A 23,759-nucleotide genomic window follows, 5' to 3' on the forward strand; every position below is an offset into this window, starting at 1 on the left:
GCCCCAGTGTGTGGGGGATGGGAACTGGGAATCCATGGAATTCCTGGGAAAAGGGGAAATTCCTGGGCAGCCAAAGTTTTATTTCTAAAACAATTTTTATTTATTTTTTTTATTTCGAAATCAGAAAGCCGCAGAGAAGGAAATTCCCGGCGGAAATTCCGCTGCGTTTGTCGGGAACTGCTGCCCCGGGACCCCTCTGAGGGGCGATTTGGGGTTCTGGGAAACCCCAGAACTGCTGGGAATGCTGGGAACGCCTCTGTCCCCAAAGCCTGGCCCACGGCCAGAGCCTGGCAGCAAACCTGGCTTCTATCGGGAATGAAACCTGGCTTTTATCGGGCATTAAACCTGGCTTTTATCGGGAATTAAACCTGGCTTTTGTTGGGAATTCCCAATTGGAACATTCCTGAATTAGGGAAAACCCCAAACAGCAAAGTCCTGGCTTTTGTTGGGAATTAAACCTGGCTTTTATCAGGAATTAATCCTGGCTTTTATCAGGAATTAAACCTGGCTTTTATCGGGAATTAAACCTGGCTTTTATCTGGAATTAAACCTGGCTTTTATCAGGAATTCCCAACTGGATCATTCCCGATTTAGGGAAAACCCCAAGGAGCAAAGTCCTGCTGGAGTGACCTGAGTGAAAATCCGGGAAATCCCAACTGGAACATTCCAGAATTAGGGAAAACCCCGAGGAGCAAAGTTCGGAGTGGAAAATGTCCCCAAGGCTGGCCCCAAGACTGCCCCGAGTGTCCCCAAGGCTGCCCCGAGTGTCCCCAGGGCTGTCCCGGGTGTCCCCAAGGCTGTCCCCGCTGTCCCCAAGGCTGTCCCGAGTGTCCCCAGGGCTGTCCCGGCTGTCCCCAAGGCTGTCCCCAGTGTCCCAGGCTCCGGCGGCTCCTCCGGTCCCGCTGTCGCCGCTCCGCTCCTGCCGCACGCCCGGGGCTCGGGGTCCTGGGGGCACGGGGGGGTCCCGGGGGTCCGCCCCTCCACACCGGGGGTCCCGGGGGGTCCCGGGGGTCCGCAGGTCCCGGCGCTGGGGTCACCTGGGCACGGACGGGTCGGAATCGACGTGGCCGAGGAGGAAGAGCTCGGGGCGGGCGGCGAAGCCCAGGCGGCCCTGGGGGATGAAGGCAACAATTAGTGCCGGGGGATTTAATTAAGCCTGGCTTAAGGAAGCCTGAGCCAAAGAGAGCTTGAGGAAGCACAAGGTGGTTTAAGGAAGCCTGAGCTCAGCCCGGTTTAACGAAGCCACAACTGAATGAAGCCCGAACTGAGCCTGGTTTAACAAAGCCCAAGTTGAGATGGGTTTAATGAAGCTGGAATTGAGTCTGGTTTAACAAAGCCCAAGTTGAGATGAGTTTAATGAAGCTCGAATTGAGCCTGGATTAACAAAGCCCAAGTTGAGATGGGTTAATGAAGCTCGAATTGAGTCTGGTTTAACAAAGCCCAAGCTGAGATGAAGCTCAACTTGAGGACGGTTTAACAAAGCCCGAATTAAGCCTGGTTTAATGAAGCCGATGTTGAGCCCAGTTTAATGAGCCTGAGCAGGGCAGGCTGCAAATGAAACCAGAGCTGATCCCGGTTTAAGGCAGCCCCAGTTAGGCCCGGTTTAACCAAGCCCGGGCGGGCTCCGAGGCGGCCCCAGAGTCACCTGCGCCCATTAATTAGCACTGAGCAGAAGGAACGGCGCTAATTGGGAGCGGATCCTGCCGTTAATTGGGGCAGATCTCGGCCCAGCCCCGCCCGGGGCCCCTCCCTCTGCAATTAACCGCGCCAGCTTAATTAACTTGGGGGCGTGGGTGAGCCTTAATTAGCAGTGTCTGCTCAGGAAAGCTAAACGGGACTGAGCCGGAGGCGAGGCTCCACAGGGGGAAAAGCAGGAAAAAAGAGGCAAAAGCAGGGAAAAAAGGGAATTTGGGGATTTTTGGTGGGTCCGGCCTGGGCAGGGCGGGATGAAGGGGCCGAGCCCGATCCCACGGAAGGAATTCCCATGGGAAGGGGGGGCTGGGAGCCAATTCCAGGGGACAGGGACGTGCCCAGCTCAGCCTGATGCCGTCCTGGGTTTTCCCTTTTTTTTTAATACTTTTTCTGTTCCCTGTATTCTCTGCAGGTGCGTTTGTGGCTCTGCATTATTGGCCTGTTGTGTTCATAACCCATTTTTCCCAGTGTTTTTCCACGACTTTTTCCTGGGCAGAAAGACAGAAATTCCAGAGCTCCAAGGCCCAGGAACAACTCCTGGGGATTTCATGGGCAGAGCTCAGCCAGAGCTGAGCTGGGACTGCAGAGAAGGGGAGAGAATTCCCTCACCACCTCTAATTGCGCTTTTATTAATTATGTAATTTCCTAAAACCTATAAAAACCTCCTCACCCCTGTGGGGGTGGGGTTTTGTGGCCATTTTTCCCTAACTGCCCCGAAAGCCTTGAAGTAAAATCCACTTTTATTTGAATTCTGAACTAAAACGACCTCGAGTTTCATTCCCAGGTTGGGAAAAAGGGATTTTTCTGCCCAATTCCAGCTCCAGCTGCAGAGCGTGGGGGGCTCTGTCCCAGCCAGCACCAGCCCCAAAAAATGACCCAGGAAGCCGAGTTGGAAAAGTCTCCATGTTTTTAATGGCAAAAGGGGTTTGTACAACCAGGACCAAAAGGAAAAAAAACCAGATTAGTGCAGCACGGAGCAATGGGAGGCTCCACACGCAGTCAGTGCTCAGCCAGGAGAGCTGACCCCTCCCAAGCCGAAATTCCCAGCCCAGGGTGGGGGTAGAGCAGAATTCCAAAGCCCAAATCCTCTGGTGCAGCCCACAACCCCCACAGCTCGTGGCTGCTGTGCTGTGGGGATGGGTGTAAAACCTGCAGATGTGACACTACGGGGTTAAATCCTGCTGGAATTTGGGATAACAGCGGGGAAAAATGAGAATCCTCGTGGTCAGGTTTGGGAAGAGGGATCTGATCCTGCCCCATTAAAGGGGAGTTTTCCTGCTGGGATCTCTCTGAGTGTTGTCACCTCCACCCCTGGAAGGTGTCCTGGGCACCAGGGAGGGACCCCAGGCCTGGGGGGTGGATGAACCCCCACAGGGGCTCCAGTCCTGGGACAGGACACTGGGATTGCTCTTGGAAGGGAAGAAATACCCCTGGGCAGATCCCAAACATTCCCCAGAGCTGGATTCTGCAGGGATTTTATTTCAGAGAGAAATTCCCTGCCTGGAGCTGGGAGAGCAGGGAAATGCCAGTGGGCACTGAGGGAAAAACCCATTTTATTCTCAGATAAACCTGGGATGGAGCCAGGAATCCCAAATAAAGCAGGGCTGGGATGGAGCCAGGAATCCCAAATAAAGCAGGGCTGGGATGGAGCCAGGAATCCCAAATAAACCAGACTAGGATGGACCCAGGCATCCCAAATAAAGCAGGGCTGGGATGGACTCATTTTATTATCCCAAATAAACCTGGGATGGAGCCAAGAATCCCAAACAAACCAGGACTGGGATGGAGCCAGAAATCCCAAATAAACCAGGATTGGGATGGAGCCAGGCATCTCAAATAAAGCAGGGATGGGATGGACTCTTTATTATCCCAAATAAACCTGGGACAGACCCAGGCATCCCAAATAAACATGGGATGAAGCCAGGAATCCCAAATAAACCAGACTAGGATGGACCCAGGCATCCCAAATAAAGCAGGGCTGGGATGGACTCATTTTATTATCCCAAATAAACCTGGGATGGAGCCAGGAATCCCAAATAAACCAGACTAGGATGGACCCAGGCATCCCAAATAAAGCAGGGCTGGGCTGGAACCCTCGGGCTTGGCCCCAGGGGAGGTTTGGGGCCCCATCCTGCAGCTCCAAGATGCACTTTGGGATCTAAACCCCCGGAGCTGTGCCTTGGCTGCAGCTCCAGCTGGACAGAGAAGGGAATTTCCCCAAAATAACCCAAATCTGAGCTCCCCACGCCCAGTTTCCATGATTCAGAGATCCAAGAGGCAGGATGGGGCCCCAAAACTGCCCTGGGAGATCCAAGGGGGGTTCTGTGCCCCCCATCCCACCCCACTCCTGCACTCAGGTCACACTCCTGGCCCAGCTTCTTCCCAAACTCATTAAACACAGGAGGATGAGAGGAGGGAATTTAATCCAGGACAAGAGGGAGCAGCAAAGAAACCCCTGGAAAAAGCCCTTGGAGCCTCCACAGCCTGATTTTGAGTTATTTTTGAGAACTCCAAGAGTATTTCCATGGATCACAGGGAATCAAGTCATAAAATCATAAATAACCATGAACTCGTTTCATTTGCTGACCCCAAAATCCCACATGGGGCCACTAAAAGCCAGTAGTGATAATAGAATAAAATAATATTAATGCTCAGCTTTCCCATGCTCATGGGAAGTGTTTTCCAGTGGGAAATACCAAATCTGCTCAGGCTGGGGCAGACCCAGCTGTAGTGTCACCCCATGCCCAGTGACAGCAGCGTCCCCAAATGCCACCCAAAAGGGGATTTAGGGATTTTTTAGCTTATTTAGTCCAGGTCAGTGCCAGAGCAGCAGTTCCTGGAGGTCAGTGTTTGTGCTACAGGGGGGGTTCAAAGGCTCTGGGATGAGGAATTTGGGATTTCAAGGAGAATGGGGGAGGGCTCAGGCTGCTCCTGCATCCCCCCAGGTGTGGAACCCACCCAGGGGGGTCAGGCTGCTCCTGTGTTACCCCAGGTGTGGAACCCATCCAGAGGGGACAGGCTGCTCCTGTGTCACCCCAGGGGGCTCAGGCTGCTCCTGTGTTACCCCCAGGTGTGGCTCAGGCTGTTCATGTCCCCACAGGGGGGTCAGGCTGCTCCTGCATCCCCCCAGGTGTGAAGCCCACCCAGGTGTGGCTCAGGCTGCTCCTGTGTCCCCCCTCAAGGTGTGGCACCCATCCAGGAGGGCTCAGGCTGCTCCTGTGTCCCCCCCAGGTGTGGCTCAGGCTGTTCCTGTCCCCCCCAGGTGTGGCTCCCCCCCAGGGGGGTTTTGGGGGTTCAGCAGAGCCAGGCCAGCCCCGAGGGCTCCGGGTGTTCCGTGTCCTGCCGGGGGCGTCCCCGAGCGGCTCCGTCCGTGTCCCCAGGGTGGCTCTGGGGGCTCCAGGCCCCCCCCCAGGCTATTTGGGGGGGTGGGAGGGCGGCTGCTCCAGGTGCAGGGTCCGGGTGACGCTTACCGTGCTCCCGCAGGCCAGGAAGGAGGCGCCCAGGGCAACGAGGCACAGCCACGTCTGTGGGGACAGCAGGGGACACTCAGGGGGTGACAGCTCTGAGCACACACAGCCCGGCCACGAACACCCAGAGAAAGGGCTGGAACAATTAGCAGCTCAGTCCTGACAAGTCACAGGGAGCTGTGCCCCCCTGAGCAAGAGGGGAGAGAAGATTCCTGAAGGCCGGGCAGGTCTCAGGCCCACTGGGGGGGTTCCAGTTGTTCTCTGGGGTTTCTTAATTAGTTTCTTAATTAGTTTCTTAATTAGTTGTCTCTGGGTCTGGATTGAAGGCACTTGAGGTGGTAGTTCATGTTTGGGATCAGGTGTTTATTATTTCTTATTTCTTAAATTATTATTATTTCTTTAATTATTAAATTTTAAATTATTATTATTTCTTAAATTGCTTTTTGTTTATTGTTTCAGTAAAACAGCCTCACTGCTGTGAGCTCAGCAGCTCTTCATTAGAAGGCACAAAATGCCCAACAATCTCTTGGTACAAGGTCTCATAAGACTAAACTGTCCAATTAAGAACTACACCTGGATTGTTTTCCCTTTTAACCCAATCACTGATCCCTGGAAGCATTCAGTGCAGGTTTTTCTGCCCAGTTACAAAGAGTCACCTGAACTTATGAAGAAGCAGGAAGAAGAAACCCAGGACAACACCCAGCACCTTCTGTTTTGCTTCCATCCACAACGTACGAAAAATTTTAAAACTTAAATTCCTCAGCAAATTAGTGTTCTGAGAGCATGGAGGCAGATCCATCATTCCTGCCTTTGTCGGGACATTCCCAACAAACACAACCCCAGAGGGGTTGGACAGAATTTCAGCTCCCTCCCAGGTCCTCCCACCCCGTGGCTCCTTGGTCACTCCAGGTCACCTCTGTGGCACACAGGGAGCTCCAGAGGAGCCCTGGCTGCCCCAAAGCCTCCCCCAGCTGGAACGTGGAAATTGGGAGGTATGGGAATGTTTCTGTGCACTGGGAATATTTCTCTGTCTGCTCTGGGGAGCTCTGACTCTGACCCTCATCCATGGAGAAAGTTTCCCAGACTTCAAGCTAGACTGGAACCCACCAAAGTGTGAAACAGATTACAGAGAGTGGTGGAGGTGTATCCCTGGGTGAGAAATTTAGGGTTTAAAATTTCCAGTATGTTGTGGATGGAAGCAAAACAGAAGGCACAGGGTGTTGTCCTGGGTTTCTTCTTCATGGGTCTGGGTCTGCCCAATTTGGTAATTGGGCAGAAAAGTCCTCACTGGGGCTCTTTAGGATCAGTGATTGGGTTAAAAGGGAAAACAATCCAGGTGTAGTTCTTAACTGGACAGTTTAGTCTTACAAGACCTTGTACCAAGAGATTGTTGGGCATTTTGTGCCTTCTAATGAAGAGCTGCCGAACTCACAGCAGTGAGACTGTTTTACTGATAAGAAATAATAAACACACGAGTCCAAACATGAACTGCTAATGAGCTGATAATCACTTATAGCTGAGAATCACTAATGAGCTGATAATCACTTATAGCTGAGAATCACTAATGAGCTGAGAATTTCAAATGAGCTGAAATCACTAAAGAGCTGCAATCACTAATGATCTGATAATCACTAATAAACTGATAATCACTTATAGCTGAAATCACTAATGAGCTGATAATCACTAATGATCTCATAATCACTAAGGAGATGAAATCACTAATGAGCTGAGAATCACTTATAGCTCAAATCACTAAAAAGCTGAGAATCACTAATTAAGCTGATAATCACTAATAAGAGCCAAAATCACTAACGGGCTGTCATTACTAATGAGCTGATAATCACTAAAGAGTTGAAATGACGAATGAGCTGAAATGACTAATGAACTCATAATAACTAATGAGCTGCAAATCACTAATGAACTGAAATCACTATAGATTTGAAATCAAGAATGAGCTGATAATCACTAAGAACTGAAATCACTAATGAGCTGAAATCACTAATGAACTTATAATCACTAAGAACTGAAATCAATAATGAGCTGAGAATCACAAACGAACTGAAATCACTAACGAGCTGATAACCACTAAGAACTGAAATCACTAATGAACTGAGAATCACAAACGAGCTGAAATCACTAATGAGCTGGTAATCACTAATGAGCTGGTAATCACTAAGAGCTGATCTCACTTTAGAGCTGATCTTGCTAAGCTGAGGGGCCCGGACAGGTCGTGCTTAACTGAACTCTGCCCTGAGCACCCACAGAGCCCAAAACCACGGGAGTGAGCTCAGAGCTGCCAGGGGCACTCACCAGGTAGGCCACGAAGGACAGGTAGAGCACGCTGAGCAGGGCGGCGCCGACGTAGAGCGCCAGGCTGTGCAGCGCCATCACGTAGGCCACCACGAAGTACATGTTGATGCTGCAGATGAGCAGGATCAGGAGACCCCCGGCCACCCGCCAGAACCTGCCGCAAGGGACACGCCTGGTGAGGGGGCTGCAGGTCAGGGGGCTGCAGGTGAGGGGGGCTGCAGGTGAGGGGACACGCCTGGTGAGGGGGCTGCAGGTGAGGGGGCTGCAGGTCAGGGGGCTGCAGGTCAGGACGTGAGGGGACACGCCTGGTGAGGGGGCTGCAGGTGAGGGGGCTGCAGGTGAGGGGGCTGCAGGTGAGGGGACACGCCTGGTGAGGGGGCTGCAGGTGAGGGGGCTGCAGGTGAGGGGACATGCCTGGTGAGGGGGCTGCAGGTGAGGGGGGCTGCAGGTGAGGGGGGGCTGCAGGTGACAGGTCACACCTGGTGAGGGCAGGGGTGCCCAGGAGAGGGGATGCACCTGGTGAGGGCAGGGGTGCCCAGGTGAGGGGCAGGTGTGCCCAGGTGAGGGGACACACCTGGTGAGGGGGGCTGCAGGTGAGGGGGGGCTGCAGGTGACAGGTCACACCTGGTGAGGGCAGGGGTGCCCAGGTGTGTCCAGGTGAGGGGATGCACCTGGACCTGGTGAGGGGTGGGTGTGTCCAGGTGAGGGCAGGTCTGCCCAGATGCGCCCAGCTGAGGGGCTCAGGTGAGGGGTGGGTGTGCCCAGGTGAGGGGATGCACCAGGTATGGGGCAGGCATGCCCTGGCATGCCCAGGTGAGGGGAAGATGCACCCAGATGTGCCCAGTTGTGCCCAGGTGAGGGGTAGGAGTGCCCAGGTGTGGTGCCCCATGCCCAGGTGTGCCCAGGTGTGCCCAGGTACTCACAGGCCGTTGACGAAGTCGTGCATGACGCCGGGCAGGCTGGTGAAGGTGAGCACCGGGATCAGCGCGAACGGGAGCTGAGAGGGGACAGAGCAGGGACGGGGGGGATGGCTCTGACCCTGCTGGGACCCCGGGCTGGCTGGGAGGGACCCCAGCACCCAGCTCAGCTCAGCCCAGCCCAGCAAAGCTCAGCCCAGCCCAGCTCAGCCCAGTTCAGCAAAGCCCAGCCCAGCCTCCACCAGGGCAGGGACACCTCCCTCAACACCCAGCCCAGCCCACTCTGGAACCCTGGAGGCTCCTGAACCCCCACCCCGCTCACATGGAGGCTCCTGAACCCCCACCCCGCTCACCTGGAGGCTCCTGAACCCCCACCCTGCTCACCTGGAGGTTCCTGAACCCCACCCCACTCACCTGGAGGCTCCTGAACTCCAACCCTGCTCACCTGAGAGCTCAGGAACCCTGACCCCACTCACCTGGAGGCTCAGAAACCCTGACCCCACTCACCTGGAGGCTCCTGAACCCCCACCCTGCTCACCTGGAGGTCCCTGAACCCCACCCCGCTCACCTGGAGGCTCATGAGCACGTTGAGGAAGTCGTTCATGCCCGTCAGGTGCTCCACGTCCTGGAAGATGGCCACGAAGAGCGTGGGGGTGATGGCGATGGAGCGCGTGAGCAGCACCCGGGCAAAGCGCGACCAGCGCAGGTTCAGGAAGCCCTGGGGGGGAGTAAGGTGGGAGTAAGGTGGGAGTAAAGAGAGAGTAAGGTGTAAGGAGTGAGTAGTACAGGACCAGCGCAGGCTCAGGAAGCCCTGGGGGCGGGAGTAAGGTGGGAGTAAGGTGTGAGTAGCACAGGACCAGCGCAGGTTCAGGAAGCCCTGGGTAGGGACACAGAGCAGCAGGGGTAAGGAGGGAGTAAGGAGTGAGGAGCATGGAGTATGGAATAAGGACACCAGGGAGCGAGGAGTACAGAACCCGGAGTAAGGAGGGAGTAAGGAGTGAGGAGGAGCACGTTACCTCTAAGGAGTGAGTAAGGGGTGAGTAAGGGTGAGCAGCAATGCGTTACCCCCTAAGGAGGGAGTAAGGAGTGAGTAAGGGGTGAGGAGGAGCGTGTTACCTCTAAGGAGGGAGTAAAGAGTGAGTAAGGGGTGAGTAAGGGTGAGCAGGAGCACGTTACCCCCTAAGGAGTGAGTAAGGGGTGAGTAAGGGGTGAGTAAGGGTGAGCAGGAGCGCATTACCCCCTAAGGAGTGACTAAGGGGTGAGCAGGGGTGACAGCAGCGCGTTACCCCCTAAGGAGTGAGTAAGGAGTGAGTAAGGGTGACAGCAGCGCATTACCTCTAGGAGGGAGTAAGGAGTGAGTAAGAGGTCAGCAGGGGTGACAGCAGCGCGTTACCCCCTAAGGAGTGAGTAAGAGGTGAGCAGGGGCGGCAGCAGCGCATTACCCCCTAAGGAGTGAGGAAGGGGTGAGTAAGGAGTGAGTAAGGGGTGAGCAGGGGTGACAGCAGCGCGTTACTGCCTAAGGAGTGAGTAAGGGGTGAGTAAGGAGTGAGTAAGGAGTGAGTAAGGGGTGAGCAGGGGTGACAGCAGTGCGTTACTGCCTAAGGAGTGAGTAAGGGGTGAGTAAGGGGCGAGCAGGGGCGACAGCAGCGCGTTACCTCCATGACGAACTGGCCCGAGTAGGTGCCCGTCATGGTGGAGCTCTGCCCGGCCGCCAGGATGCCGATGGCCCAGATGTAGAGGGCAGCGGGCCCGAAGTAGCAGCCCAGGACCACGCCCTGCAGGGGGGCAGCTCCGTCAGCCCGGGGGGGCAGTTACACCCAGGAGTAAACTCGGGGCTCAGGGACCCCTGGGGTCTCCTCACCCCCACTCGGCTTCTGGGGATCCTGTTCGTGCTCCCAGCCCCAGCGCTCCCAGTTTATCCAGAAGCGGCAGGTGACACCAGACAGAGTCACTGGGGACACCAGGGGACAGCAGACAGGGTCACTGGGGACACCAGGGGACAGCAGACAGGGTCACTGTGCCCCCCAGGGGACACCAGACAGGGTCACTGGGGACACCAGGGGACAGCAGACAGGGTCACTGTGCCCCCCAGGGGACAGCAGACAGGGTCACATGGGGGACATGGCTGTGCCCCCCAGGGGACACCAGACAGGGTCACTGGGCTGTCCTGGACATGGCTGTGCCCTCCAGGGGATACCACAGAGGGTCACTGTGCCCCCCAAGGGACACCAGACAGGGTCACTGGCCTGTGCCCCCCAGGGGACACCAGACAGGGTCCCTGGACTGCCCTGGACATGGTGTCACCCTGTGGGGACACCAGACAGGGCCACAAGGCTGTCCCCCCCAGGGACACTCACCCCCTTGTAGATGTCCACCTCCAGAGCGTCGCTGTTGTTGGGGAACAGTGAGGAGTGGGGGCTGCTGCTGTTGGCACAGACCTGGCTCTGCAAGGGCACGGGAGGGTGGCATAAGGGACAGGCTCGGGATGGAAAACCCTTGGAAAACCCTCTGGGACCACGGGGTCCAGCAGTGATCTCAGCACTGCCACCAGTGACCACGTCCCCAAGTGCCACATCCACACAGTTGTTAAACCCCCTCAAGGGATGGGGATCTCCCCCTGGCCTGAGCAGCTTTTCCATCAAGGAATTTTCCCTAAAATGCTAAAAACCTCCCCTGGATGCCTTTTTGTCCCCTCCTGTCCCCTGGGAGCAGAGCCTGACCCCCACCTGGCTGTTTCCCCTGTCAGGGAGTTGTGGTGACTCCACCCTTGGCCTGAGCAGCTTTTCCATGAAGGATTTTTCCCTAAATTCCAACCTAAACCTCCCCTGGATGTCTTTTTGTCTCCTCCTGTCCCCTGAGAGCAGAGCCTGACCCCCACGTGGCTGTCCCCTCCTCTTGGGCAGGTCTGGGGAGTGAGAAGACCCCTCTGAGCCCCCTCAGCCTCTCCTGATGCCCCAAACCCTTCCCCATCCCCACTCCCAGCTCTGGATGTGCTCCAGCCCCTCAAGGAGCCCAAAACCAACCCCAGGGTTCAGGCTCTGACCTCAGCAGTGCCCAGCACAGCGGGATGGGCACTGCCCTCACCCCTCCATGCCACTGCAGCTCCCAGTCCATCCCAGTCCATCCCAGTGCCACCCACCACGTCGGCGTTGGTCTTGTCGAAGAAGGCCTCGGCGAAGACGGTCACCACGAAGATGTTGATGATGAAGGAGACGAAGAGCGCGATGCACGACTCGATGAAGAAATACTTGTTGGCCTCTCTCACCTCCCTCTTGTCTGCACGGTTCACCTGCCGGGACTGGGGGGACAGGGACAGGAGGGGGGGACAGAATTCCCCGTGAGCCCCTGGGATCAGAGCTGATGGTGGGACACGGATCCTGCCTGGCAGAACCCTGGGTGCCACCTCTGTCCTGGGCTGGAAATGTGTGCTCTATTGCCAGCCAGTAGAAGTAGGGCAGATATCTTCTAACTGGACAGTTATCTTCTGTTAATTGGGCTAGATATCTTCTGTTAATTGGGGTAGATATCTTCTGTTAATTGGGCTAGATATCTTCTGTTCATAGGGCAGCTATCTTCTGTTAATTGGGCAGTTTCTTTACCTCTCCCACAACCAATCCTCCCTCCAGAAGGGAGGCACTCTTCTGTTCATGGGCCATTAATGATTAATTATCTTCTCTTCATGGGCCAGTGAGTGTCCCTGCATGGCTGATAAAATTCCATCATCCATTGGGAGATGCTCCACCCAGGGGAGGAGCCAAGCATTCCTACCTGGATAGAATCTGAGATTTCAAACATTCCTAACTGGATACAATCTGAGATTTCAAACATTCCTGCCTGGATATTTCTAGTAAAGAAATACAAATCAAGAATTTATAAAGAACACTATTTCTTTCTCTAATAAAGAATACTATTTCTTTCCCAGTAAAGAAACTGTCTTCCTAGCAAAGAATAACTTCCCTAGTTACTCCTATTCCCATATCTCTGCCTGAGAGCCCCTTAATTTCAAATTTACAACAATTCAGAGGGAGGGGGTTTCCATTTTCCATTTCAGGGGAGGCTCCTGCCTTCCTCAGCACACACCTGGCTTTCCAAACCAAGAGGAGTTGTTCCCAGGTGTCCCCAGGCTCCTCTGGGGACATGTCCCAAGCCCAGGTCCCCCCTGGCACGCTCACCTTGACCAGGGCAGAGTGCAGGTACATGTTGTGGGGCATGATGACGGCGCCCACGATGCCCACGGCCTGCTCCAGCTGGGGAGTGCCACAGTCCTGGCAGTAGGGGATGAACAAGCCCTGCAGCAGCTTCTCCTGGTTGGGCTTCACCGTGATGTACTGGGCACAGGCACAGGGAAGTTTGGGGTCAGGGACACGGAAACAGGGAGTTTTTGGGGTCAGGGACAGGGAATTTTGGGGTGAGGGACAGGGAAACGGAATTTTGGGGTCAGGGAAACGGAGTTTTGGGCACAGGGACAGGGAAACATGGAGTTTTGGGCATAGGGACAGGGAAACAGGGATTTTTGGGGTCAGCAACAGGGAAACGGAGTTTTGGGGTCAGGGAAAGGGAATTTTGGGGGGAGGGACAGGGAAACAGAGTTTTGGGGTCAGGGAAATGGGGTTTTGGGCACAGGGACAGGGAAACAGGGAGTTTGGGGGCCAGGGACAGGGAATTTTGGGGTGAGGGACAGGGAAACGGAGTTTTGGGCACAGAGACAGGGAAACAGGGAGTTTTTGGGGTCAGAGACAGGGAAATGGAGTTTTGGGGTCAGGGAAACAAGGAAATGGAGTTTTGGGGTGCTTCAGAGAGAAACCACGAGGCAGACTCAAATCTCCTTGATTTTACATGTCCCTGCCTGTGTTTGGTGCTGTTTTGGCACAGGGGTGGGATCACAGCACTGAATGGTGGAATTGGTAAGGATGGGAAGAGGTTCTTAAGGAGGAAGAGACTCTGGGATCACCGGGTTCAGCACTGCCCGTGTCCCCACGTGCCACAGCCACGTGGCTTTTAAATTCCTGGGCACTGGGACTCCCTCCCTGTCCTGGGCAGCCTGTACCAGTGTGACAGCCCTTTCCAGGCAGGAATTGTCCCCAGTATCCAACCTCAGCCTCCCCCAGGAGGACATCTCCTCTCATCCCCTCACCTGGGAGCAGAGCCTGACCCCACCTGGCTTTCCCCCCTCGTGTCAGGGAATTGTGGGGACTCCACCTGAGCAGCTTTTCCATGAAGGAATCTTCTCTAAATTCCAACCTAAACCTCCCCTGGATGCCTTTTTGTCTCCCCTGGGAGCAGATCCCAAACCCCACCTGGCTGTCCCCTCCTGTTGTGCAGAGCCAAGGCCCCTCCTGAGCTCCTTTTCTCCAGGCTGAGCCCCTTTCCCAGCTCCCTCAGCCTCTCCTGGTGCTGCAGCCCCTTCCCCAGCCCCACTCCTGGCTCTGGACCCCTCAGGTCTCCAGGGGTGGGTACCTCATATCCAAAGGTCAGGGCCATGATGGTGATGAGGAGCCCAAAAAACGCCTCGAGCTTCCTCAGGCCTGCAAGGAGAAGAAGTCCCTTTGTCACCAAGCTGAGAAGAGCCCAATCCCAATCCCAGACCCTACACCAATCCCAATCCCAGACCCAATCCCAACCCCAATCCCAATTTCAATCCCAGACCCAATCCCAATCCCAGAACCAATCCCAATCCCAACCCCAATCCGAATTTCAATCCCAAACCCAATCCCAGCCCCAATCCCAAATTCAATCCCAATCCCAACCCCAACCCCAATCCCAGCTCCAATCCCAATCCCAGACCCAATCCCAAATTCAATCCCAATCCCAACCCCAATCCCAATCCCAGCCCCAATCCCAATCCCAGCCCCAATCCCAAATTCAATCCCAATCCCAACCCCGATCCCAACCCCAGTCTCAACCCCAATCCCAACCCAGTCCCAACCCCAATCCCAACCCCGATCCCAAGCCCAGCCCCACAGCAGAACTCACCGTATTTGTCGAGGAAGAGGAAGACGAAGGTGTCGGCGATGGTGATGAGCACTCCCCCCCAGAGCGGGATCCTGTGGGGAGAGCGGGGTCAGCGCCCACCCAGAGCCCCAAATCCCTTCCCTTTAGGGCTTTTTTGGGATGGAGTGTAGGGCTGGGGGCTCTTCAGGGCCTGAGCAGGACAAGGGACCACAGGGACCTGAGGTCACCTCCCAGCCCTGCCAGTCCCACACAGCCTTTCCCAGGAGCAGAGGGATTCCCATGGGATGGCCCAGCACAGGGAGGCAACAAAATACTGAAAATTGTGCTGATTTTCCACCCAAAAAGATCCTGGGATTAATGACATTCTTGGGATTAATGTTTTGCACAAAAATATTTTGCCCGAAGAAGGAAAAGAAAAGAGTGTGAGAACTGGAGGTCGGTGATGAAGAGACAGATGAACACTCTGCTTAAAAAAACAAAATATTCAGAATGAGATTAGACACATGCTGCCCAAACTGCTGAGCTATGTGTCCATCAAGCTGTAAAATATTGCACCAGATTTAAAATACTGCAGCAAATTTAAGGCATTGCACCAAATTTAAAATATTGCAGCAGATTTGAAACATTGCACCAGATTTGAAATATTGCAGCAAATTTAAAATATTGCACCAGATTTAAAATATTGCACCAGATTTAAGACATTGCACCAGATTTGAAATATTGCAAAAAATGTAAAACAGTGCACCAAATTTAAAATATTGCAGCAAATTTCAGACTTTGCAGCAATTTCAGACACTGCAGCACCATCCTGCCTCAGGAATGCCTGAATCCTGGCACACCCCATTCCCCCTTCCCAGTCCTGAATGGGATGTGCAGCTTGGCAGGAAGCTGCACCCCGATTTTGTAACAAAAAGGTACAAAAAAAGGTAAAAGAAATCAAATTAAAGGTACAAACAAAGGTACAAACAAATGAAATCAAAGGTACAATCAAAGGTAAAAGAAATCAAAGACACAATCCAAGATAGAGAGGTAAAAACAAATGAAATCAAAGATACAATCAAAGGTAAAACAAATGAAATCAAAGGTACAAAGATAAAACAAATTCAATCAAAGATACAAAGATAAAACAAATTAAATCAAAGGTACAATCAAAGATAAAGCAAACCAAGTCAAAGATACAAAAATAAAACAAATCAAATCAAAGATAGAAAGGTAAAATAAATCAAATCAAAGGTAAAATAAATGAAATCAAAGGTACAAACAAAGTAAAAGAAATCAAAGACACAATCCAAGATAGAGAGGTAAAAACAAATGAAATCAAAGATACAATCAAAGGTAAAACAAATGAAATCAAAGGTACAAAGATAAAACAAATGAAATCAAAGATATAATGGTAAAACAAATCAAATCAAAGGTATAAACAAAGGTAAAAAAATCAAATCAAAGACACAAAGATAAAACAAATTCAATCAAAGATACAAAGATAAAACAAATTAAATCAAAGACACAAAGATAAAACAAATGAAATCAAAGATATAATGGTAAAACAAATCAAATAAAAGATAAAATGAATAAAATCAAAGGTATAAACAAAGGTAAACCAAATGAAATCAAAGGTACAAACAAATGAAATCAAAAATACAACGATACAACAAATCAAATAAAAGATAAAATGAATAAAATCAAAGGTATAAACAAAGGTAAACCAAATCAAACCAATGGTAAAATACATGAAATCAAAGGTACAAACAAATGAAATCAAAGGTATAACAAATTAAATCAAAGACACAAAGATAAAACAAATGAAATCAAAGATACAATGGTAAAACAAATCAAATCAAAGGTAAAATAAATGAAATCAAAGGTACAAACAAATGAAATCAAAAATACAACGATACAACAAATCAAATAAAAGATAAAATGAATAAAATCAAAGGTATAAACAAAGGTAAACCAAATGAAATCAAAGGTAAAATGAATGAAATCAAAGACACAGAGGTAAAATCCAGCCCAGCCCCGCGGTGGCGAGGGCTCACCAGGCAGGTGACTGACACCCTGGGGCTGATTTGGGGGAATTCCTGGGAAATCTGGGAGTTTTGGGGCTCCCTGCCGAGGCTCACCTGCCCATGGAGAGCAGGTTGATGGCGATGGCCGAGCCGATCACCTCCTGCATGTCGGAGCCGATGATGGCCAGCTCCACCATCAGCCACAGCAGGATCCGAGGGACCTGGGACAGCGGCAGCGTGAGAACGGGGGAGAGGGGAAACGGGGGGAAAGGGGGGGTGGGGGAAACAGGGGGAAAAACGGAGGGAAAATGGGGAAAATAGGAGAAAATGGGGAAAACGGGGAAAAGCAGGGGAAACAGAAAAATGGGGGAAAACCTGGGAGAAAATGGGGGGAAAACAGGGTAAAACAGGGAGAATGGGGAAAAATGGGGGAAAACAGGGGAAAAAATGGAGGAAAAATGGAGGGAAAATGGGGAAAAGGGGAAAACAGGGGGAAAATGGGGGAAAACAGGGAAAAAGAGGGGAAAAAGGGGGAAATGGAAAAACGGGGGGAAAATGGAGGAAACAGAAAAATGGGGGAAAACGGGAAAAAAATGGGGTGAAACAGCGAAAAATGGAGGAAAAATGGGAAAAACGGGGGGAATGGGGGAAAACAGGGAAAATGGGGGGAAATGGGGGCAAAATGGGGAGAAAACCAGGGAAAAGCAGGGAAAAAACCCCAGGAATAAACCAGGGAAAACCAAACAGGGAAAAAGCAGGGAAAAAAATGGAAAATTAGGGAAAAACAGGGAAAAGCAGGGAAAAGACAGGGAAAACCAGAAAAAAAACAGGAAAAAAGCAGGAAACACCAGGGAAAATCAGGGAAAAACCAGGAAAAAACATCATCTCATCCCGTGGTGACCCCGCGTGCAGGAATGGGGTCAGCACCCTGCCCTGGGGTGGGAGGCACCCAGGGCTGCCCTGGAGGTGAAAGCCCAGCTGCTGTGGCAGTGCCAGGGAGGAGCCAGGGCACCTGTGCCACCCCAGCTGCTGCCCTGGGCACAGGGCCAGCTGTGAGACAGGAATGTGGGAGCTGCAGCCGTGGGCAAAGCGTGGGGACACATTCCAGGGCACAGCAGGGACGCCGAGCCAGGATAGGGGAAACAGAAAAATGGGGGAAAACCTGGGAGAAAATGGGGGGAAAACAGGGTAAAACAGGGAGAATGGGGAAAAATGGGGGAAAACAGGGGAAAAAATGGAGGAAAAATGGAGGGAAAATGGGGAAAAGGGGAAAACAGGGGGAAAATGGGGGAAAACCAGGGGGAAAACAGGGAGAATGGGGGAAAACAGGGGAAAAAGGGGGAAATGGAAAAACGGGGGGAAAATGGAGGAAACAGAAAAATGGGGGAAAACGGGAAAAAAAATGGGGTGAAACAGTGAAAAATGGAGGAAAAATGGGGGAAAACAGGGGAAATGGGGGGAAAATGGGGAGAAAACCAGGGAAAAGCAGGGAAAAAACCCCAGGAATAAACCAGGGAAAACCAAACAGGGAAAAAGCAGGGAAAAAAATGGAAAATTAGGGAAAAACAGGGAAAAGCAGGGAAAAGACAGGGAAAACCAGAAAAAAAACAGGAAAAAAGCAGGAAACACCAGGGAAAATCAGGGAAAAACCAGGAAAAAACATCATCTCATCCCGTGGTGACCCCGCGTGCAGGAATGGGGTCAGCACCCTGCCCTGGGGTGGGAGGCACCCAGGGCTGCCCTGGAGGTGAAAGCCCAGCTGCTGTGGCAGTGCCAGGGAGGTGCCAGGGCACCTGTGCCACCCCAGCTGCTTTGGCAGTGCCAGGGAGGTGCCAGGGCACCTGTGCCACCCCAGCTGCTTTGGCAGTGCCAGGGAGGTGCCAGGGCACCTGTGCCACCCCAGCTGCTGCCCTGGGCACAGGGCCAGCTGTGAGCCAGGAATGTGGGAGCTGCAGCCGTGGGCAAAGCGTGGGGACACATTCCAGGGCACAGCAGGGACGCCGAGCCAGGATGGGCAACGCCCAAGGGCACAGGGATGGCACCCCAATGTCCCCAGACACAGGGATGGCACCTCAATGTCCCCAGACACAGGGATGGCACCCCAGTGTCCCACAAATAAAGGGATGGGACATTCCCAATGTCCCTACAGGCACAGGGACATCCCCAGTGTCCCCAGAGTCACGGGGATGGGACAACCCAGAAGTCCCCAAAGTCACAGGGATGGGAGATCCTAAATGTCCACAGAGTCACAGGGATGGGAGATCCCAAAAGTCCCTGAAGTCACAAGGATGGGAGATCCCAAAAGTCCCCACAGATAAAGGGATGGGAGATCCTAAATGTCCCCAGAGTCACAGGGATGGGACATCCCAAATATCCCCCCAAATAAAGGGATGGCACATCCCAAATGTCTCCACAGCCACAGGGACATCCCAAATGTCCCCAGAGTCACAGGGATGGGACATCCTGGGCAAAGCGTGGGGACACATTCCAGGGCACAGCAGGGACGCCGAGCCAGGATGGGCAACGCCCAAGGGCACAGGGATGGCACCTCAATGTCCCCAGACACAGGGATGGCACCCCAGTGTCCCACAAATAAAGGGATGGGACATTCCCAATGTCCCTACAGGCACAGGGACATCCCCAGTGTCCCCAGAGTCACGGGGATGGGACAACCCAAAAGTCCCCAAAGTCAAAGGGATGGGAGATCCTAAATGTCCACAGAGTCACAGGGATGGGAGATCCCAAAAGTCCCTGAAGTCACAAGGATGGGAGATCCCAAAAGTCCCCACAGATAAAGGGATGGGAGATCCTAAATGTCCCCAGAGTCACAGGGATGGGACATCCCAAATATCCCCCCAAATAAAGGGATGGCACATCCCAAATGTCTCCACAGCCACAGGGACATCCCAAATGTCCCCAGAGTCACAGGGATGGGACATCCTGAATGTCCCCACAGATAAAGGGATGGGAGATCCCAAATGTCCCCACAGTCACAGGGATGGGAGAGCCCCAATGTCCCCACAGTCACAGGGATATGACATTCCCAAATCTCCCCACAGTCACAGGGATATGACATTCCCAAATGTCCCCACAGTCACAGGGATGTGACATTTTCCCCACAGTCACAGGGATATGACATTCCCAAATCTCCCCACAGTCACAGGGATGTGACATTTTCCCCACAGTCACAGGGATATGACATTCCCAAATGTCCCCACAGCCACAGGGATGTGACATTTTCCCCACAGTCACAGGGGTGGGACATTCCCAAATGTCCCCACAAGCACAGGGATGAGACATTTTCCCCACAGCCACAGGTTCAGGACATTTTCCCCACAGTCCCATTTTCCCCACAGCCCCAGGGATGGCACATCCCCAGTGTCCCCACAGCCCCTGTCACTCATCAGCAGCAGATGTTCCTCGTGCCAACCCAAGGAATTCCCCAACAGGCAGGAAATGACCCAAACCTAAGCCAGGTTTTGGCATAAAGGAATTTCTCTCCTCACAATTCCTCGGGATGTTCAGCATTCCCGCGCTGGCAGGCAGCTGAAATCCCACACTTTATTCCTGACTGGGAAATGCCAACATCCCCCTGCCCCTCCTTGTGCCTCCCAAACCAGGGGGGCACCAGGAGACCCTGAAACCCCCCCAGGAGCAGCCAGGCCTCAGGGACCCCCTGGCACCACCAGGGACACCGGGGGGTCACCCACCTTCTGTCCCCCACCCCCCCAATCTTCCCCAATCCCCCAGGACTGTCCCCAGAGCCTGTGGCAGCCCTGAGGACTGGGGGAGTGTCACCCACCCTTCCTGAGGACCCCAGGGAGTGTCACCCACCCACCCTGAGCAGCTGGGGGAGTGTCACCCACCCACCTCACCTCCCCTAAGGACCTAGGGGATTGTCACCCACCCCGGAGGACTTGGGGGAGTGTCCCCCCCATCCCAGCCTCCCCTGAGGACTTGGAGAAGTGTCACCCACCCCTTCTGAGGACCCCAAGGAGTGTCACCCACCCACCCTGAGCACCTGGGGGAGTGTCACCCACCCACCCCAGCCCCTGGCACCCACCTTGTGGTACTGGCGGTGGCACACCTCTGCCAGGTGCAGCCCGGTGACCACGCCCAGCCTGGCTGCCAGCCGCTGCAGCAGCAGCCCGATGATGGTGGCCAGCAGCAGCACCCACAGCAGCTGGGGACACGGGGGACACCAGTGGGTGGGGGGACACGGGCAGCCCCAGGACCCCCACGGTGCTGGGCTGCTCAAAGCCCCGCTGTGGAGGTTTTGGAGTGCCAATCCCAAATGCTGTGGGGTGGATCCAAAGGGACACCAAGCCAGGATCCTGCTCGCCCTCCTGCGTTGGACATCCCCAGTGTCCCCACAGTCACAGGGATGGGACATCCCAAATGTCCCCAGAGTCAGAAGGATCCTGCTCGCCCTCCTGCGTGGGACATCCCCAGTGTCCCCACAGCCACAGGGATGGGACATCCCAAATGTCCCCAGAGTCACAGGGATGGGACATTTTCCCCACAGCACTTCCCAGAGCCACAGGGGTGGCACATCCCCAATGTCCCCACAACCACAGGGATGGGAGACCCCAAATGTCCCCACAGGGGTGGCACATCCCAAATGTCCCCAGAGTCACAGGGATGACAAATCCCAAATGTCTCCAGTCACAGGGGTGGCACATCCCCAATGTCCCCACAACCACAGGGATGGCACATCCCAAATGTCCCCAGAGCCACGGGGATGTGACCCCACACCTCTGTGGGGTGCAGCCAGCCCCCCCAGCCCCCGGGGGTGCCCCTGTGCCCACCTTGAAGCCAGCCACAGCCCCGGACTGCAGGTCAGACTCGATGTTGCCAGGGTCCAGGTAGGCGATGCTCATCAGGAACCCCGGCCCCGTGAACGCCCACAGCTTGCGGAAGCTGAAGCAGGAATGCTGCAGGAGGGGACAGAAATTAACTAATTAATTGATTAATTCCCTCACTGTCACCCGATAGGGGCACTTCCAGCCAGGTCTCATATGTTTCTGGAGATTTATTTCACACCCAAGATAGCTCAGCTGCCTTAGAAGGTAGAAAATCAGCAGGATGGTGGTGTTAGAAACAAAAAAGTTTTATTAAAAGGCAAAATAACAAAACTCTTTATAGAGAAAAACTGAGCCAGGTGCAAGAGGGAAATGATATAAGGATCTCCTTGAGACAGGTCTCATAAGTTTTTGGAGATCTATTTCACACCCAAGATAGCTCAGCTACCTTAGAAGGCATAAAATCAGCAGGATGGCTTCTGTGGTGGTGTTGGAAAAAGTTTTAATAAAAGGCAAATTAACAAAACTCTTTATAGAGAAAACCCGAGTTAAGTGCAAGAGGTTCTTGCTCCTGGTAAAACACCCCACAAAAGCAATCAGTTCCTTTGCTCTCTTCTTTTTCTAGTGAATTGCTTAGGTGGGACTTTTTGGCTCCTGTCCAATCCTTAAGTTTGAGGTGAAGTCCCTCAGGTCCTATGAGGTGTCTTCTTTGCTAACTGAGGAGACAAACTTCTGGGCTTTTTTCCTTTTTAAGGAGACAAAGGATAATTTGGTCACTCCGTCAACAGGGGCACATTCCTGGAACACCCCAGCTCAGCCTGCTCCTTAACCCACCCCAAACTCTGCAGGGCTGTAAAACCAAACCGTTCCCTAATCCCATCCTAAACCCTGCTCCTTGATCCCACCCCAAACTGGGATTGCTGCTCCCAGTCTGGGCTGTCCCCAGAGCCAAAGTGACACCCAGGGAGCCCCAGGGGGGAGCAGGACCCTCCCCTGCTGGCAGCTGACACGGGGGGCTGCAGCCAAGGCCAGGGGACAGAGGGGACAGAGGGGACAGAGTCACGAGGCCAGCCAGAGCCCCCACTCCCTGATAAGGGAACAAAGAGCCCAGTCCCTCCCTGAGCTCTGACAAGGCCCTTCCCTGCTCTTTGGCTGCTCCAAGCAGGAGCCAAATCCCGTGGGATCAATCATTAACAGGGGCTCCACGTCCCCCAAACCACGGGAGACCCCTCCCCCCCTCCCCTCCCCCCCTCCCAGTGGTTCCCAGTGCAGGCTGGAAGGGGAACTGGAGCCCGTGGGAGTGACTCAGGGGGTGTCTGAAATAAGGAGCTCCTCCAGCCAGGTCTCAGAAACTCTTGGAGATTTATTTCACACCCAAGATAGCTCAGCTACCTTAGAAGGTATCAAATCAGCAGGATGGTGGTGTTAGAAACAACAACAAAAAAAATTAATAAAAGGCAAAATAACACAACTCTTTATAGAGAAAAACTGAACCAGGTGCAAGAGGAAAAGAAAACCCTAACTCCACTGATTTAAGGGTCTCCTCCAGCCAGGTCTCATTTGTTTTTGGAGATTTATTTCACACCCAAGATAGCTCAGCCACCTCAGATGGCATAAAATCAGCAGGATGGTGGTGTTAGAAACAGAAAAGTTTTAATAAAAGGCAAAATAACAAAACTCTTTATAGAGAAAAACCCAGCCAGGTGCAAGAGGTTCTTGCCCATGGTAAAACACCCACAAAAGCAATCAGTTCCTTTGTTCTCTTCTATTTCTAATAAATTGCTTAAGCAAAACTTTTTGGCTTCTGTTTAATTATCTATCCTTAAGTTTGAAGTAAAGTCCCCCAAGTCCTATAAAATGCCTTTTCACCTAATTAAAAAGAGAAACTTCTAAACTTATTTCCTTTTTAAAAAGGCAAAAGATAGTTTTGTCACTCCATGAACAACAAAACCCACATTCCTACATGTGTCTGAGGCAGACTTTTCCAGCAGGGATTTCCCACTCACCGTCTCATCCTCAGGGATGGGGATCTTGCTGTCGAAGTAGGTGGTGAAGGGCTCCCCATCATCAGCTTCGGGGGGCTGCAGGGGGCTCCTGCTGCTGGAGATGGTGCTGACCACCCCCCCGAGCCCCCCGGGCTCCCCGGGGACATCCTCTGCAGGGACAGAGGGACAGGAGCACTGAGCACCCTGCAAGGGCAGCAGATCCTGCAGGGGCCCCACAGGCACAGCAGAACAACAAGCCAGCACGGTTGATAGCAATTAAGTGATAAAGGGGTAATTAAATTAAAATATCCCACACTGCTGCATCCCTCAGAGGCTCCTCTCCCTCCTGGTTCCAGGCTGGAGGCTGGGATTTATTTATTTATTCCAGGTAATTTTAAAAAAGCCCATTCTGTGGGCTGATCTGGAGTGGTGGCAGGAGCAGCGTCCCCAAAATGATTAATGATTAATTAAGAATTAATCTGGATGAGTCAGATCCCAGAGAAATCTGGGACTGCCCCTGCACATTCATCCCAGCCTCTCCTGGCTGGATCCCAGGGAAATCCAACACCTGGAGCAAGGGACAGCCAGGAGATGGCACAGCCCCAGCAGGGACAGCCAGCACTGAGCT

At 53.1% G+C, this 23,759-nt stretch overlaps 1 protein-coding gene across 8 annotated transcripts in view; it reads right to left on the minus strand.

The window, feature by feature from the left end:
- SLC11A2 (solute carrier family 11 member 2) overlaps nucleotides 1-23,759 on the minus strand; it is a 38,457-nt gene that overhangs the window by 3,055 nt on the left and 11,643 nt on the right. For 2 of the 8 annotated variants that reach the window (XM_041472661.1, XM_041472662.1), the window contains exons 2-16: nucleotides 23,153-23,301; nucleotides 21,153-21,278; nucleotides 20,408-20,527; nucleotides 16,459-16,565; nucleotides 14,360-14,430; nucleotides 13,844-13,911; nucleotides 12,559-12,714; nucleotides 11,526-11,684; nucleotides 10,744-10,830; nucleotides 10,042-10,161; nucleotides 8,955-9,104; nucleotides 8,393-8,466; nucleotides 7,470-7,623; nucleotides 5,163-5,216; nucleotides 369-1,111 (exon numbers count right to left, since the gene is read on the minus strand). In XM_041472661.1, the coding sequence (XP_041328595.1) occupies nucleotides 1,034-1,111; nucleotides 5,163-5,216; nucleotides 7,470-7,623; nucleotides 8,393-8,466; nucleotides 8,955-9,104; nucleotides 10,042-10,161; nucleotides 10,744-10,830; nucleotides 11,526-11,684; nucleotides 12,559-12,714; nucleotides 13,844-13,911; nucleotides 14,360-14,430; nucleotides 16,459-16,565; nucleotides 20,408-20,527; nucleotides 21,153-21,278; nucleotides 23,153-23,301 (1,673 nt within the window). In that variant the 3' untranslated portion in view covers nucleotides 369-1,033. Of the gene's footprint in view, nucleotides 1-89; nucleotides 1,112-2,581; nucleotides 5,217-7,469; nucleotides 7,624-8,392; nucleotides 8,467-8,954; nucleotides 9,105-10,041; nucleotides 10,162-10,743; nucleotides 10,831-11,525; nucleotides 11,685-12,558; nucleotides 12,715-13,843; nucleotides 13,912-14,359; nucleotides 14,431-16,458; nucleotides 16,566-20,407; nucleotides 20,528-21,152; nucleotides 21,279-23,152; nucleotides 23,302-23,759 lie in introns of those variants that run through there. The other 6 variants (XR_005955544.1, XR_005955543.1, XR_005955545.1 and 3 more) reach the window with 6 other exon arrangements.

This window comes from Pyrgilauda ruficollis, unplaced genomic scaffold (genome assembly GCF_017590135.1).
Source record: "Pyrgilauda ruficollis isolate IOZ18807 unplaced genomic scaffold, ASM1759013v1 scaffold295, whole genome shotgun sequence".
Classification (NCBI taxonomy): domain Eukaryota; kingdom Metazoa; phylum Chordata; class Aves; order Passeriformes; family Passeridae; genus Pyrgilauda; species Pyrgilauda ruficollis.